The sequence below is a fragment of the Anabrus simplex genome, chromosome 7 (assembly GCF_040414725.1).
Source record: "Anabrus simplex isolate iqAnaSimp1 chromosome 7, ASM4041472v1, whole genome shotgun sequence".
Classification (NCBI taxonomy): Eukaryota; Metazoa; Arthropoda; class Insecta; order Orthoptera; family Tettigoniidae; genus Anabrus; species Anabrus simplex.
The window spans coordinates 110,353,101-110,370,986 of NC_090271.1; the positions used below are offsets into that span (position 1 = coordinate 110,353,101).

The following is a 17,886-nucleotide window of genomic DNA, read 5'->3' on the forward strand; positions in this document are numbered from 1 at the left end:
TTAAAAGGAAAGGCAATGCCCACTTCAGGTGCTATCGAATACACGTTGCTATGACAAAAGACGGTGACGCATGGGGAAATACAAGGATGATGGCCACAAGCTATGGTAGATGGTCCAGTTATGAATTGACCAACAGGAAACGGGAGTTGACAAATGCACAAATCACACCACGAGGAAATACACCTGATAGAGAACGGAAGCGAATGGCAATTACTTTCCAGTGATAAACGTGATAAACACCTTGTTAGGGGTAAACGAATTGAAGAAGAAACTTCAATACAGCAATCAGTAGTGTAGAATGAGAATGAACGAGGAATACAAGGACATTAGTTCCCTAATCTCAAGTTATGCCTTTTTCTGGCGAGAAGTAGATTTTACAGTGCCACTGCCTTCGTAATGTCCAGGCCGTACTGTACCTCTGATGACGTCACGCTTTGGGGGGGACTTGAAGGTGATATGCATACGCTCCGCTTGAATAACACACTCGTTTAAATTACTTAAAGAACTGTTAACACCTTATAAAACCAAAACATATCCTCAAATATTTGTTAATTCTGACATACAATGCATGTCCTTCTCCGTAACGTTCTATTTCTCGCGTATATACGTTCGTTTGCGTGATTACAGCCTAACACTTTGAGATATATTCTTGCGATTTTATCCATTTTCTGGTCAACTGGAACATTCACACCACACACACTGACAGAAAACATGCAGCCAATTACCATTACTATTTATTACAAATATAAATTATTTCTGTACCTCACTGTTTCCATTCCATGAACACTGCAGTTTTCCTGGACCACTTACAGGAAGTTACACCAGTATGGACTAGGTCTGCTCTCTTTGAAGCACTTTGTTGAATACACAAGTCGGTGTGAATTTTGGAAAAGTTATTTTAAAATATATTCACCCAAATATATATAGGCCTACACTGTCCGGCCAGGTCTTCCAATTTCTTCCCGCAGTCACAAATGACTAGGGAATCTGCCAACTGCATTGACTCCAAAGCCAAGGCTTTTGTGACACACTTAGGATCGTCTAAATTCAGAAATACCATCTTATATGTATCTGACACTAACACACAAAATACTTTGTACACCTCAATTCTAAGTTCTATTGACATGTCTGATGGATACTTTAAGCCCCTCGATTTAGGACATTCACACATCTTACTTCTGGAGGTAATTCATAAATAAGATCTGAATCTGTCAGAAGATAAGATTTACATAAATCACACTGCTGTTTGATGCTCATAATTTATTTTATTATTAATATTATTATTTTGCTATTTGCTTTTCATCGCACCGACACAGATAGGTCTTACGGTGACGATGGGACAGAAAAGGTCTAGGAATAGGAAGGAAGCGGCCGTGGCCTTAATTAAGGTAGAGCCCCAGCATTTTCCTGGCGTGAAAATGGGAAACCAGGGAAAACCATCTACAGGGCTGCCGACAGTGGGGTTCGAACCCACTGTCTCCCGAATACTGGATACTGGCCGCGGTTAAGCGACTGCAGCTATCGAGCTCGGTGATACTCATAAATAAGACTTGCATTTTCAAATACACCGAATTCAGGTAAGCCGTAGGTCTGATTACATAAAAATATAGGGACTACCTAATGTTACCCATGTTTATGACATAAAAAATTAACTCACCATCTGGACGAGACACTCTTATTTCTCTCAGGATGTGATTTTCAGGAAAGTGCTTAATACACACAACTGTGTTGTGATTAACTATTAAATTCTCCCTGGGAATAGCCTTCTTCCATAACTTAACTCGTTCTTCATCAGAAGGAAGCACTAATACCGCAGTGTACTCTCCTTGTTTACAATTGGCTTTGCAGCCAGGCACACAGCAACTCTTAGGCATGGAGATTTCCCTCACTGATCATCTTAATTCAAATATATACAATTCGTTGTTAATAATAAAACACAGAATGCACTAACTCAATTAATTTTACATTATAAATATAACTGTACACGAATAAACTACAAAATTAAAACACTGAAGAACGATCTTCTTAACCTATAGCTTCACATAAATACACGCTCACACTAAGTTTTCTTCACTAATTAACGACTTTCCACTTAATAATGCAGTCGATGAGGACTCATTCTCACATATATCTGAATGAACACGCGGCCATCGTTAAAAATTTCAATAAAACTGCGAAAATCTATGTTTAACTCTACTAACTCATATGCTAAACTTCCCTCCTAACGATCAGCTGATTGCTTTCCCGCGCTCGTTACAGTACGGCCTGGACATTACGAAGGCAGTGACAGTGCACTGTGTCTTCTGGTACGGGCTAGAATAAATTTGTTACTTTCATTGACCTGTCTCAGTGTCTCATTGGCTGAATGGTCAGCGTTGAGGCCTTCGGTTCATAGGGTCCCGGGTTCGATTCCCGGTCGGGTCGGGGATTTTAATCGTCTGTGATTAATTCTTCATAATGGGTGTAGTGCTTGTTCCAACACTTTCTTCTTAATACTCAGACAACACACTACACTACCAACCACCATAGACACACGCAATAGTGATTACATCCTTCCATATAAGGTTGGCATCAGGAAGGGCATCCGGCCGTAAAACAGGGCCAAATCCACATGTTCGACACAGTTCACACCCGCGACCCCACAGGTGAGGGAAAACGGTAGAAGAAGAAGATTGACCTGTCTCACTCTCATCCTTGGTTTTAACAATATGAAAATGACTTAGGTATGAGTGATGCTAGTAATACAATTCCTTATGCAGCCAGACCTGTTATGAATGGTGCGAAAATATCGCTCATAGGGTCGATTAGTGCTTGCATTTCAGTGGGCTTGGCGGGAATGATATGTAATAGCAACTTCTGGCTCGGTGAGGAAAGCAACGGGAAACTACCTCACTCCTCATTTCCCTAGTATGCCTCTTCAGTGACGCCTAAGCTATTTATGACGGCTTTTGGCGGAGCTGTGGAGGGCCAGCATTCGGGCTGAATACTCAATATACATACAATCTCAAATTTTCATCAGGAGAACCTTGCTTGTTATTTGTTTTCCTTAGGACATAGAACACCATAATCACCAGCTCTTAATATAAATGACCAGTCTGATAACCATTTTTAGTTCATCGATTTGAAATTAACTGAGAAGCTGTGACCTGCGTGATAGATGAAGTCCAAATACTATCCTTGGGATAGTTTGAAGCCCACATCTCTACCTCCTTTAGCATGAGCAGTTAACACCGTTATCAAAAACTGACGACTCATAGAACAGTCCGTATGTAGCATATGCTCTACATGTGGTTTTCTTTACTTGTAATAATACAAAACAATTTTAAGCAAAAATAATAATGGTAGGAAAGTCAACTCTGAGTCCTGATGTAGCATATATGCTACACGTCACAAAACAACTTAGTGAAACATACTACATTCTTTGGTGAATTTTTTAAAATTTATTTGAGAAAACTATAATCCATCGAATGCAAAAACAAGCTCGTGACCGAGTTCTGTTTCCTGAAGCTGGACGGCAGCAACCGCCGATGATGAGGCGTCGGTATGGACAATGAATTTCTTCAAAAACTCTGGCATAGCAAGATCAGGGGCGTTGCAAAGAGCTAATTTCAGATCTTGAAAAGCGGCTTGTTGAAACGGCCCCCATTCAAATTTGACTCCTTTCCTACGGAGTAAGTTCAAGGGCGCCACTCTGTTAGCGAAGTTAGGAATACATTTCCTGAAGAAATTCACCATGCCGATGAACCTGGCAATACCTTTGATGTCCTTAGGAGGTTTGAACTCACGGATGGCCTGTGTTCTGGAATGATCAATAGAAACACCATCGGGCGACACAATATGCCCTATGAATGACATAGAAGGTTTAGCAAAAGCTATCTTAGATACCTTGACCGTCAACCCGGCCTTACGAAGGCGATTGAGTACCTCCTTTAGATGATCTAGGTGGTCTTCAAAGGTCTCGGAAAATACGACGACATCAAGATAGTGATACAAGTATTCAAATTTGATGTCGGAGAAGACCCTTTCTAGCAGTCTAGTGAGAACCGCTGCCCCCGTAGGGAGCACAAAAGGCACGCGGTTGTACCCACACAAGTTCCAATCCGTGGCAAAAGCAGTTAGATGTTTCGATTCTTCAGCTAGAGGGATCTGGTTGTACGCCTGATGAAGGTCTAGGATGGTAGAGAACTTGGCTTTCCGAAACCATGAAAAACAAGAATGAATATCTGAAAGGGGTACAGATTGTAACACTACCTTACGATTTAAAGCCCTATAATCAATCACAGGCCTGAAGCCACCTTGGGTTTTCGGCACCAGAAAGATGGGCGATGAATACGCCGATTTAAAAGGTCGAATAATACCATTTTTTAACATTTGGTCGATGATCTCCTTAAGAGCCTTCATTTTGGGTGGAGACAGCATATAAGGCGGGAAATTAACCGGAATCGAATCCGTAACTTCATTCTTGTATTTAATCAGGTCAGTAACACCAAGAGTATGAGGAAATACGTCCGGAAACGACTGACACAATCTACGAATACTTTCAGCCTGTTCCTCAGGTAGATGTCTAAGGTCTAACAACATCTCAGCCTGGGTAGGCAAAACAGATGAACATGACACAGAGTTACATTTTAGCAAAGGAATTTTAGACTTATTAGCAAATTTAAAAGTGCACGACTTGCTCTGAATGTCGAGAATCAGACCCGTAGAAGACATGAAATCCGCTCCCAATATTATGGGGCAAGACAAGTGTTTAGCCAAAAACAATTTTATTTTCCAGGTGAATTTAGAAATACGAATTTTAGCAAAGATGAAACCCAAAATTTCTAATGGAGAACATTTAGCCGAAACGCATTTGACAGTAGAGGGAAAAGGGTCAGGAAACTTACAAACAGTTTTTAATTTGGAATACCATTCAGCCGAAATTATAGAACACACGCTCCCTGAGTCTAATAGAGCAGTGATAGGTTCACTATTTAATTCAATTTTAAGAAATGGTACAAGTCCGGGGGTCTCCGCACCAATTCTGAGGCATTCTTTCGGGCCTTCAAACGATAGATTAGAAGAACTTTTACCCTTACCAGAGCTTTCGCTGCGTTTAACAGGGGCTGAGCCTTGAGAACTGAACATACCGACTCAGCCGATGACACTAGTCACTTCCTATTATTGGAGTTCGCGGAGGTTGCACCAGAAGTTGAACAGGAGGGGGTGCTATTGGCGTTAGGACAATTCTTGGCGAGGTGAGTAAACGAGCCTCATTTGAAACTTCCTTGAGATGACCTTGCTCCATTCTTTGTCCCACTCGACTTTATCAATGGGCACTTGTTACGCAGATGTTCCGTAGACCCACAAGCATAGCATTTGCGGGTGGTGAAAGTTCGGCGAGGTGGAGGCCGAAAACTATTAGGCGAGGGAGGGGGCTCCTTCGCAACTCTTAAGGTGTCGGCATACTTCACACCTTCAGCTGAGACAGCCATACATAGCGTCTAATTCTGCGAAGGTTTGGGATCGAGACTCAAAACATAAATAAGATCTATAAGGTGGAGAGATACCTTCGACAATAGTTTGCACTATTTGGTCTTCCGAAAAATGCATGGCGAACCTCGGGTATAAAATTTGATATCTTGGATGTAGTCCGCAAGATTTTCTTCCAGACGTTGTTCCCTAAAATAGAACTTCTGTATTAAAGAGGACATTGCCCTAGCCGGAATGAAATTTGCCAACAGGTGGGCGTGGAAATCTTCTATGGATTATCTATCAGATATAGCCTTGACTATCTTATCCGGTAGGACGCCTACCGAATATGGGTACATAATTTGTGAAGAATTTGAGAGTGAGAGAGGGAAACCACTAGTGCGTGATCCTGAAATTCAAGTAAGAACCTTAGAAATGAAATGACATCATTAGTGGAATTTACTAAAAATTTTGAAATTCCCCTAAGTAACATAGCCAATGGATGGGGCAAACTACTAAAACAGGGTGACATAGTTGGTGACGGCCTAGAGGGTTGAGAGGCTTCAAACAGAGCATTGTTCATAAAGAAAGGTGGAATTTGTTTCGGATGACCAGACTCAGTTTCCAATGGGGCTGATGTTTGTTGAGTTGCTACAGATTTTCTACTTTCTACCATTTTGGAAGAATCCTCCTCACTCACTACGTTTATCACAGGGGCCTAGTCGGTTTTGGGAGCAGCTGCCCCAGTCAACAATTGATTAACTCTATTTGACATTCCCGATAGATGGTCAATTAAATTACTAGCCTCCTTAGCGTGATCTTCTTTCAAATTTAGAGATAATAGGTCCCTAGCCCTATTATAAAAATGGAACAATCGAGCCTGTACTCTTTTAAGTTGGTTAGCAGATGGATCTCTTACTTCAAAAAAACTAACTACAAGCGCTAATTCGGTGGTATTGTCAGTGATAGTGGATAGAGCCTCATCAATTTCCTTCTCCCCCAAAATTGGGTTAACAATTGGCAATTCTAATTATTCTTTATGTTTGGCAGTATCTGCCGCAACCGTTCCTCCAGATTGAACGTTTCTAATGAGTAACTCGTAGATCAATTCCTCCTTGCGCAAATGCCCGGGATAGAGGGCTTCGCGAGGGCCAGACATGATGATAGAAAACTTACAAATTTAGAAAAACTCCCAGCGACGGAGAAAAAGATTTCGGCGCGGATCCTATGTTTAGCCGTCAAAAGAGGCTTAATTTAGACCCATTCAACCACGCAATGCTACCACTTGTTCCGGGGTTACCCATGGAGCAGAAAGAGGTTAAAGAAGGTGCTGGGGTGGATGGGTCTAACTACAATATCAAGAATTGAATTAAAACTTTAACAAAGGATATATTTCTTTAGAAATAAAAAAACAAATAACATCATGACAGGTACAATTAGCAATCTTGAAACAAGACTTGGAAAAATACAAAATTCAGAACTTTAATAATTTTGGGCTTCAAGCCCCTAATTTTACAAATCTGAGTTATCAGCTCAAGTTTACAATTCAAAATGCGGAATAATTTATTTATTTATAATTTATAATTTATTCATGGGCATAAATCTCCTAATTCAAGAGGACTTGCTCCCTAAATTACAATGGCTAGCCTTCCAGGGGCAGCCTTCACTTTTACAAAACTTCGAAAAGAGCTAACAAGCTCTCAGTTTCTTCCAGCCTACTCAAGGCAACATCAAAATCTTACAATCTCTGGCCTCTCAAAGCCCAAATTACAAATTGAAACAGGGGTATCTAGCACCCAACCTACAGGGCCTTTGCGAAAAAGAATAGGTTAAATAAACGGTCCGAACACAAACTGATTGGAGGCGTACACTGCGCTCCCAGATAATGAAAACAAAAACTTACAGGGCTCTCGGCCGATGAAACAGGGGCTATTCCCAAAGTACTGAGGTGGCTCGCATGGAAATAACTTTAATACATTACAGGAAGAAAACAATTACGAAAACGCAGTCACCTCAAACCAAGGTGAAGGGGATCTCGAAAGGTTAACTCACTCTCTATTCCCGATTTACAGTTAAAACTTTATGAAAATTTTACATTAGAAAAGTTTGTTACATAGTTAAAGATTCGGACCTTCCCCTCGGATAAAGCTGCGGAGGTAGCTACAGAAAAGGGAATTTATGTGGCCATTACCTTGTAGATTTTCTGCCGGCCGAAGAAAGAGGCGCCCCGCCTCCTGCCTGAACACACACACTTAGAAAGACGGCGATCAGTTGACAAGGTAGCCAAAAAATCCGCAGTTTATATACCCTCAGGGAAGGTTCGAGAGGATACTGGACTAATCCGGATACACCCTCTCAATTTTATTGATCGAACTCAAAAGTTACACTCAAAATCGAACAAGGAGCCTGTGATAGGCTGAAAATTAATTACAGAAAGTTTTCATTGGCCAGATTCAAAACTGGTGGACTGAGACAGAAGTGTTGCAAATCTAGAATTACATAAAAAACAAATAAAGGTTGGGAAACCTCTAAACACAAAATTTCTTTCAATAACAACTTCCTTTGAGAGGCCGACGCGCTGCCCTCTGAGCCACGGAGGCTCCCAATAATAATAATAATAATAATAATAATAATAATAATAATAATAATAATAATAATAATAATAATAATAATAATTTCGTATGCATATTGCTAGCCTCGTACAGCCCTTCCAACATGTACTATAAATGTGAAATTTGAAACGTATGCCGTACTTTTTCGGAAATCACCCAGAAGTGTGTCTTGATAAGTGCCACCCCTGCCTAAAGGGTTCACGGCATTACTTTACATTTTGTTGAAGACTGCCTGTAAAACATGTTAAAATATATGCATAACAGGCCTAAATGTAGAAAACATGTACTATAAGTCCGAAATTTGAAATGTATGCACTAATCTCAAATATATGCAAAAATGCATATATTAAACTTAGTCATTCATTAAATTTTACCTTGAAACGCACTTCAATAATAATAATAATAATAATAATAATAATAATAATTTCATATGCCTATTGCTAGCCTTGTGCAGCTCTTCCAATGCTGACGTCGTATAGAACGGGCGTCATATGTTGCATATAGGAAACAGCGTATAATGGTGTTGGAGGATAGTATTGTCGGAAATCACCCAGAACAAATTGTGCTGCTTTTCTTAGGATCTTTTTGAGTTGTTGAATCAAGTAATCCTGGTGAGGGAACCATATTCTAATTCGATACTTGCTACTATTTTACATCCTTTTCTACAACCTGTAAATATTCTCATAATCACATGAGATCTGTCACCTCAGGCAGGATTCAACTTGGGATCGTAAATCGGGCGCTATCACTGATCCACCGAGGCAGCTACCTCGATCCCACGTGCGATAGAGCGGTTAGCCCTATGCCCGGTCACATTTGTCCTCGGGTACTAACATGGTATTTGGCTAAATGGTTAGCGTGCTGACCTTTGGTCACAGGGGTCGCGGGTTCGATTCCCGGCAGGGTCGGGAACTTTAACTATCATTGGTTAATTTCGCTGGCATGGAGGCTGGGTGTATGTGCGTCTTCATAATCATTTCATCCTCATCACGAAGCGCAGGTCGCCTAAGAGCGTCAAATCAAAAGACCTGCACCTAGCGAGCCGAACTTGTCCTCGGACACTCCCGGCACTAAGAGCCATCCGCCATTTCCATTTCAACATGGTATTCATTTTTAGCGTAGACTCAGTGAATGTTAAGTACATGTGCCTTTCCACAAGTGGAAATCTCGTTTCTCGTCCAGACAGGGGATCGAACTCACACCCTTCCGGGTGAATCGAGCATGCGTTTACGACCTCGGCTAAACAGCTTCTAATTTAGAGGCTCTGTATATTATTATTATTATTATTATTATTATTATTATTATTATTATTATTATTGAGCCTCCGTGGCTCAGGCGGCAGCGCGCCGGTCTCTCACCGCTGGGTTCCGTGGTTCAAATCCCGGTCACTCCATACGAGATTTGTGCTGGACAAAGCGGAGGCGCGACAGGTTTTCTCCGGGTACTCCTGTTTTCCCTGTCATATTTCATTCCAGCAACACTCTCCAATATCATTTAATTTCATTAATCAGTCATTAATCATCGCCCCAGAGGAGTGCGACAGGCTTCGGCAGGCGGCACAATTCCTATCCTCGCCGCTAGATGGGGCTTCATTCATTCCATTCTTGAATCGGTCGAATGACTGGAAACAGGCTGTGGATTTTCATTATTATTATTATTATTATTATTATTATTATTATTATTATTATTATTATTATTATTATTATTATTTCTTCGTTATGCTCGACTGAGGAGTGCGACTGAATTTATTTTGCTGATGTTGCCTTTTTCTTCTCCCAAAATCTCTTCATCTCGCTGTGCCTTTTCTTCCGATCTTCTGACCAGGTTTTGTTGGTGGTAGTGCTTTGATGATCTGCATGGCGGTGATTGTCGAATAATTTTCTGAACCTAGTTCTCTCTAATATAATGTCATCTGTGATGCCTATTTCCAGAAGATGTTTTCCAACTTCGAGAAGCCATTTTTAAAAACTTTCATTGATAGGACAAGGTTCAGAATTCTTTTGGTCAATCTCTGATTACTCATTCTAATAATATGTCCGTCAAATTTCAAACGTCTTCTCCGAAACGTCTCTGAGATTTGCTGCGAGTGTTGGTACAGGTCGTGAGATTTCCTTATCATGCAGATTCCTCCTGAACAGACAGGTCCAAAAATATTCCTTAAGATTTTTCTTTCTTGCTTTCTACATCTTGTTTCAGATGCATATAGCGCTTCACGCTTGAATAGAGTGTTGTAATGCCTTAAGTTTGCATTTCGGAATATGGATTTTTTTATTCTATCTGTTCCAAGTGAGTCTGCATGCTTTTTGTAGTTTGGAGATCCTTTCTTTGTTTGCTTTATGATTCAGTTCTGAAGGTTCGATGATTTCTCCCAAGTAGGCCCTATTTGAATTTATACACTTGGATATTTTGCCATATTGGGTTTCCATTGGTTGTCGAACTAGGTACTGAAGAGATCCTTCCATGTAGTGGGTTTTCTGGTATGAGACCTGGAGTTCTGTTCTGGGTGCAATTTCATGAAGGTTTTCAATAGATGCAATCGCTTCCTGTCTGTTGTTGAACAACACTGCTAAACCATCAACGAAGGCCAAACACTGTAAATTAATTTTGCTTTCAAGGGTTATTCCTTTAACTTGTTTTTTCCCCAAGTACTAATCACTTTTCCCAAAACAAGATTAAACAATACGGGGACAACCCATCTCCTTGTCGACTTCCGGTTTGTCATTATTAATATTATTATTATTATTATTATTATTATTATTATTATTATTATTATTATTATTATTATTATTATTATTATTATTATTATTATTATTATTTGATGTGAGTACGTGTAGTTGTATGTTACCTCATCCGAGTGTACTTAATATCTTGAGTCTTTGCTTTACCTTTTGCCTAAGGACTTCTTATTGTATTGGTTTTAGCCATGTGAGCCACCAGAACCTTGGACAGGAGTTCGTGATGCTCTCGAGGAAGGAGGCACGTGTGCTCAGTACCGGCTGGACACTCGGGTCTATGAAGGGACCGAAGACTGTCTCTACATCAACGTATACACCCCACAGGTAAAGTGACTAGGGACCAGATTTCTATACATTAGGAGGATAGATTGCATTCATATTATTCTATTTCTGAGGGTCCTGTACCCTGCAGTTAATATCCGTAGGGAGATTGCAAAAAGAGTTAAGTAGGGATCTTGAAAGGCCGTGCCGCAATTAATTATGCAACTCTTTAAATACAGGTGTTGTGCGGTTCAGACAATACTTGTTTCACTCTGAAATCTAACCTAGGTATTATTGCTTAAGTCCGTCCCTTACTGATTAGTAGGGTTCGGAAATGTATGACCTAAAGAAGTACAAAATATGACCTAAAAGTAGCTAAATATGATCTAAAAAAGTAAAATATGACCTAAGCATTTTAGGGATAGGTAGCAAGTATTAGACCAGAGGTGCTCATGAGGCTAACCCAGTGCGGCCGGGCTGACGTGACGTAAATGAGGGCAGCTTACGTAAGAATCATACGTCACAGTGAAGCGAGAGGGCGAACACACTTTACAGGGAAAGGAGTAGCGATGTTCGAATGTGATTACACGAAGCTCTCCTCCACTATTCAAGTTATTCCGGTTTGATTCATACTGCGCTCGATTTTAACAGTCTGGCTTATTTTCTTATATTTATTCCTTCAAATAAAACCGACACGTTATAAATTTTGTTACAGTCTACAAATGTACAGGGTTTTAAAGTACAAGCTACGATTTACAACTTTTTGGATGGGAATGACAGTATTTTCATTTAGAAAATGTAAAATTCATGTTATTCATTAAGCAAAAAGTAATATAATTACATAATGCGTCAATGATTTTGCACATTGTTGTAGTGTTGTGTGACTTTCCCTTTTCACTTATTTTGTGAAAAGAGTATTTAAAATTGGTAACATTTAACATGCGTCCGGTGATAATAGCTAGCCTCGAAATGGCCAGAGTGAGTTTCATCACGAGTGAGGACATAGATCGAAGATTAAAGTACAATAATTCCTTCAAATAAATAACCTCACTAATTTTATTCCCAGTAAACATGATTGGATTGTTGGTGAGTGTATCAGATAATTTAAACCCAAACAACCACAAGCCACAGCTTATCCACCTTAACTCCGTATTATATTAGAACTGTTTCTAAAGCACCTCTTAAAGTGTAATAGTAAAAATTGTAATTCATTACGTACATTATAAAATATTTGTGGTTGTAGGCGTAACTATTGTATCCGGTCAAAATACATAAACTGCTATGAACATAAATAACTTATTTCAGCCCTCTTTCTTTCATTATTATTTTACCGAGCTCGATAGCTGCAGTCACTTAATTGCGGCCAGTATCCAGTATTCGGGAGATAGTGGGTTCGAACCCCACTTTCTGCAGCCCTGAAGATGGTTTTGCGTGGTTTCCCATTTTCACACCAGGCAAATGCTGGGGCTGTACCTAATTAAGGCCACGGCCGCTTCCTTTCCACTCTTAGCTACTTCCTGTCCCATCGTCGCCATAAGACCTGTCTGTGTCGGTGCGACGTAAAGCAAGTTGTTGTTGTTTCATTATTTTCTGCCTCCATTTCAAGCTCGGGTATCGCAGCAGTGATCGAGAGTGACCGGGAGAACTTCGCCCAACCTCCGCGGCCTGGGACGTAACCACGTCACTGTGGTTGAATAGCGTACGCTCATTGCCGGCCTGCCCGCCCACTCACAGTGCTGGGCGCCCGCGGGACGGAATGCCCAACGTGAGCACCTCTGTATTAGACTAATATCACAGTCTAATATATACAGTCGCGAAGCTCTGATGATATTTTTCATCCGAGGCTACTACAGCGCTCCAAGCGGCGAGGTAGTGGAAACGCTGTACGTTCACGTACTACCACTACCACTGCAGTCTAAAATGGTTATAACTTCTGAATCATCCATGCAACTAATCTCCTGACAAGGTTATTGCAATCCTTATAAAATACTGGAGGAGGTCAAACAATTTATTTCGCTGAGGAGTTCGAGGATAATATAGAAATATTGATTTAATCTTAAGGAGTTACTTTTTTTTTACCGCGGATCATAACACAAAATCGCTTCTAGAGGGCAACCGGTTGGACTTTATTGTAGAGGTTTCTATGCCCTACAATCCGTACGCTTACACTTGAGGTCTATCATTGATGGTTCAGGCAGCGTAAGCCAAGAAAGCAAGTGACCGACCGACCGACCGACATTTTTGTCTCTTTCTTCGTATTTACCGTGTATCAAATCACGGATACTGCATTATTTCATGAGCTTCGAAATAAATTCAGAAGTATATGTTATTAGCACAGAATAATGTTAATATTATTGGTTTTACGTCCCACTAACTACGTGTTTGAGCACCTTCACCACCGGACTGAGACAGGATCGAACCTGCCAAGTTGGGCTAAGAAGGCCAGCGCTCTGCCATCTGAGTTGCTACTCATCCCGGCTATTAGCACATAACAATAATAATTATAGAAAATATAATTTTCATTCTGTCATTTAAATCTGACACCTTTTTACCGTACGAGCTGTAATAATGGAGATATTCAAGAGTTTATTACAAAGTGTATCATCAGCCAAGCTTTGCTGACGAGGAAGTATTGTTATGCCATCACAGTAGCAAACTAACTGACTATGATGGTTGTTGTCGTTATTGTCTTTATATTACGCAAAATAATAATAATGTTATTTGTGTTACGTCTGACTAACAACATTTACGGGTTTCTGAGACTCGAGGTGCCGTAATTTTGTCCCACGGGAGTTCTTTTACGTGCCGACAATTTATAGCACCATACGCGTTTCCATAATATGTTGACTGCGTTTTAATCAGTACAGTGGTTCTACTTCAGATACTGACAACACGAACACTGTTCAAGTACACTATAATTATTGTTATGTGCTAATAGCCGGGCTGAGTAGCAACTCAGGTGGTAGAGCGCTGGCCTTCTTAGTACAACTTGGCAGGTTCGATCCTGTCCTAGTCCGGTGGTGAAGGTGCTCAAATACATACTGTATTTAATGGGACGTAAAACCAATAACATTAACATTATTATGTGCTGATAACTTATATTTCTGAATATATTTCGAAGCTCGTGAAATAATATAGTATCCCTGATCCGATATACAGTAAATACGAAGAAAGAGACAAAATGGTCGGTCGGTCACTTGCTTTCTTGGCTTACGCTGCCTGAACCGTCAACAATAGACACCAGGTGTAAGCGTACGAATTGTAGAGCATAGAAATCTCTACAAAAAAAGTCCGGGATGGTATAAGCCTATTTCCAACCGGTTGCCCTCTAGAAGCGATTTTATTTTTATATTTCGGTATGTCGATATTTATCCTCGAACTTCTCATCGAAATAAATTGTTTGACCTCCTCCACTATTTCATAAGGATTATAATAACCTTGTCAGGACATTATTTGCATGAATGGTTCAAGAGTTATGACCATTTTAGACTGTAGTGGTAATACGTTCCCAGTTGTCTGATAGCAAGTTGCCTCTACCACGCCGCTAGAGGTGCTATTGTCGCTCCAGCTGTCAAATGGATGAACCTTCCTCTTATTAGCGCTTCGCGACTGCATATATTAGACTGTGCTAATACTAACATTAAACATACCATGCAAACTGACAGAGCTACAGTAGGTACTTTAAAACTTGATACATTAATTCAGTAGCATAGCTTGGACGCACAGTTTTCCAGTAGCGGCTGGTGGTATCTGAAGCTGCGTGTTAAAATTCTCCATGCCACATTTTTATATAAGAAGCTTACAGAAATAACAAGAAACTCTATTTTAAGTAATGTACTACATTTCTATTAAAACTGAAAGAAATCCGACAATGAAAACACAGGAAATAAGAGGTTAATTATACAGTATAACTACGGTTATTCTTATTTCACTTGAATTGAAAATTTGCCGTCCTGTTTTTCATTGATGCAAAATGTTGGTAATATTGTGGGTGGTCCGATATGGCGTACCCTCGTAACGTGGAAAAGAAATTACCGTTGCGAGAGGAGAGAAAGCAGGCATGACGTCATCTCCTGAGAGTGGTGCAATCTAACGGGGGCATTTGGAGTTGTTTCTCGATAGGGGGTTTGCTGGTCTCGTGCAGCACCCAAGGACCAATACTGGCGAGCGTGTTACCTGATGCTACGCACAGGCTTAGGCATAGTGCTTGGGAGTTGCCGTAGGTAAGCAAACCCCCTAAGTTTGATTCGAAGACGGCAGCGTTTATTGCTCTATTATGAAGTGTTAGTACATTGAATGACCAAATATGGTTGATTTTAACATATTTTAGGATACATGTTAGGTTTATTAAACTAAAAAAATAGAAGAAAAGACGACAATAATTGAAGTGTAAAGTATTGGGAATTGTGCAACACAGCAACAATACCATGCACAGCCGCTGCAGTTCTCACTCTGTTTTCCTAAAGAAAGACCAAACAAATGGAAGTACTGTATTAGCATGCTTTTTGGTATCTGTTGGCGTACGTTCGTCCAGTATCATTTTTTCGGAATCACGCCTTCTAAACCTGCTACCTATCTGTTTCTGGAAAAAGAAAAATATACCTACTTCAGTGTTTTGAAAACCTGTGTTTGAAACTCAACGCAGATAACAACGCTTCGATTTGAATAAAAATGCTCAAAATATTACCAAATATGACCTTATATCACTAAAATGAGCAAAATATGAGCAAATGAGCAAAATATGACCAAATATGACCTTATATCACTAGAATGAGCAAAATATGACCAAATAGGACCTTATATCAATAAAATGCTCAAAATATAACTAAATATGACCTTATATCACTAAAATAAACAAAATATGACCAAATATGACCTTTATCACTAAAATGAGCAAAATATAACCAAACATGACCTTATATCACTAAAATGAGCAAAATATGACCTTATATCACTAAAATGAGCAGAATATGAACCAATATGACCTTATATCACTAAAATGAGCAAAAATGACCAAATATGACCTTATATCACTAAAATGAGCAAAATATGACCTTATATCACTAAAATGGGCAAAATATGTATGACTAAATATGACCTTATATCACTAAAATGAGCAAAATATAACCAAATATGACCTTATATCACTAGAATGAGCAAAATATGAGCAAAACAATAAAATGGTCAAAATATGCATTGATATGCAACATAAAATTGCTTTAAACGGGATCAGGGACCTATGATTCATAGTTTTGCCAAAGCGAAGTGTTTACCAGTGGATTGAACAGTTCAAAAGGGGTCGAAGGATGAGGAAAGATCCGGGCGTCCATCTGCAGCTGTAACTGATGTCAATATTGAACAAGTGAGTGATACGATTCTGAATAACAGACGAGTGACTATTGATACCGTGGCAGACCATATGCACATTAGCCATGGTTCTGCATATGAAATCATACATAAGAGGCTTAACTTTCACAAAGTCTGTTCGTGATGGGTTCCAAAACAACTCAGTGAAGAGGAGAAGCGCAATCGTGAGAGAATCTGACAGCAGCTACTGGACCGTCATGCTAACGAAGATGAAACGTTTCTGAAACGGATCATCACTGGAGGTGAAACATGGGTTCACCACTTCGAACGAAATAGCATACAATGGAAGCATCCGCTGTGGCAAAACAGTGTCCCCGTATTGTGATGAAAGTCTTGAATGAATTTCTGCTCCTGGTACACCGTCATACCACAAAAAAAACGGGTAACGGAACTCTGTTCTTCCTTGGTGCAAACAGACAGTGGCGCGGCCATCTTTACGTCTCAACAGCGCAAGCTGACGGGTCTGACTTCGCTGAAACCTAGCATAGACGAAGACAGCGGTGCCATCTAGCGGCTGGTGAGCACACGACGCCATAGAGCCAACCTAAAGACAATTAGAGCAAAATTACAGATATTTATTGACTTAACTCGTATGATACAATGATCGGATCGGAGATGTTCCCACCGAGAGTCGGTCTTTTGACATTGCACCAAAGGGAAGAAACGTAATACAGATACGGACAGTGTGGACGGAGCGTTTCCCCGATCAGCACTCCGTATCATCGCCTCGTGTGCTGCGCATGGTATTGTAAGCTTGTGTACGAGTCTCCTGTTGTCAAGAAGGGCACGGTTATAGCAAAGCTTTCATGCACCGGGATTGATTTAATGTTGTGTCGTTCTTCGTAATGTGTCCTTCCATCAAGGATAACAGGTATTCCAATTCAGTCGGCGACATACGGGTGATATTTTTATATTGCCCACTTACTGACTGAAACTTCAAGTCGCTTAATAAATTTGAACTCCCATGGCTTGCTCTGTTGACAAAAACACTTTTCATCCACCATCTTGGTGATCTTCTCGCCTTCTTTTTTAATACGTAATATACGAAAATATAGCTGAGAGCAGCCAGTTGAAGCTGGAGAGACATTCAATGGAGCCAACACTCAACTAATGATACAAGACGTATGGATGGAAAACTGACAGATACGCATATATGATACAGATCAGATAGCCCTGTCAAAAGACGGCAGTATCATGATCGCGTATCAATTCCTGATACAGATACGCTGATCTGATACAAGTGTGGATGCACCATTATGGTGACGGGACGATAGGGAAGGGCTAGGACTGTGAAGGAAGCGACCACAAGAGACCCAGAATTTACCTGGAATGAAAATGGGAAACCACAGAAACTATCTTCAGGGCTGCCGGTAGTGTAGTTCCAACTCACCATCTCCCGAATCAAGCCAACGGCAACAAGTGTCCGAAACCGCGTAACCAACTCACTTTGTCAATAAATA

At 40.3% G+C, this 17,886-nt stretch overlaps 1 protein-coding gene across 1 annotated transcript in view; it reads left to right on the forward strand.

Moving 5' to 3' along the window:
- Window positions 1-17,886, forward strand: part of LOC136877720 (uncharacterized) — a 269,242-nt gene that overhangs the window by 34,086 nt on the left and 217,270 nt on the right. The window contains exon 3 of the mRNA XM_068228718.1: window positions 10,985-11,122. Coding sequence (XP_068084819.1) covers window positions 10,985-11,122 — 138 coding nt within the window. The remainder of the gene's footprint in view (window positions 1-10,984; window positions 11,123-17,886) is intronic.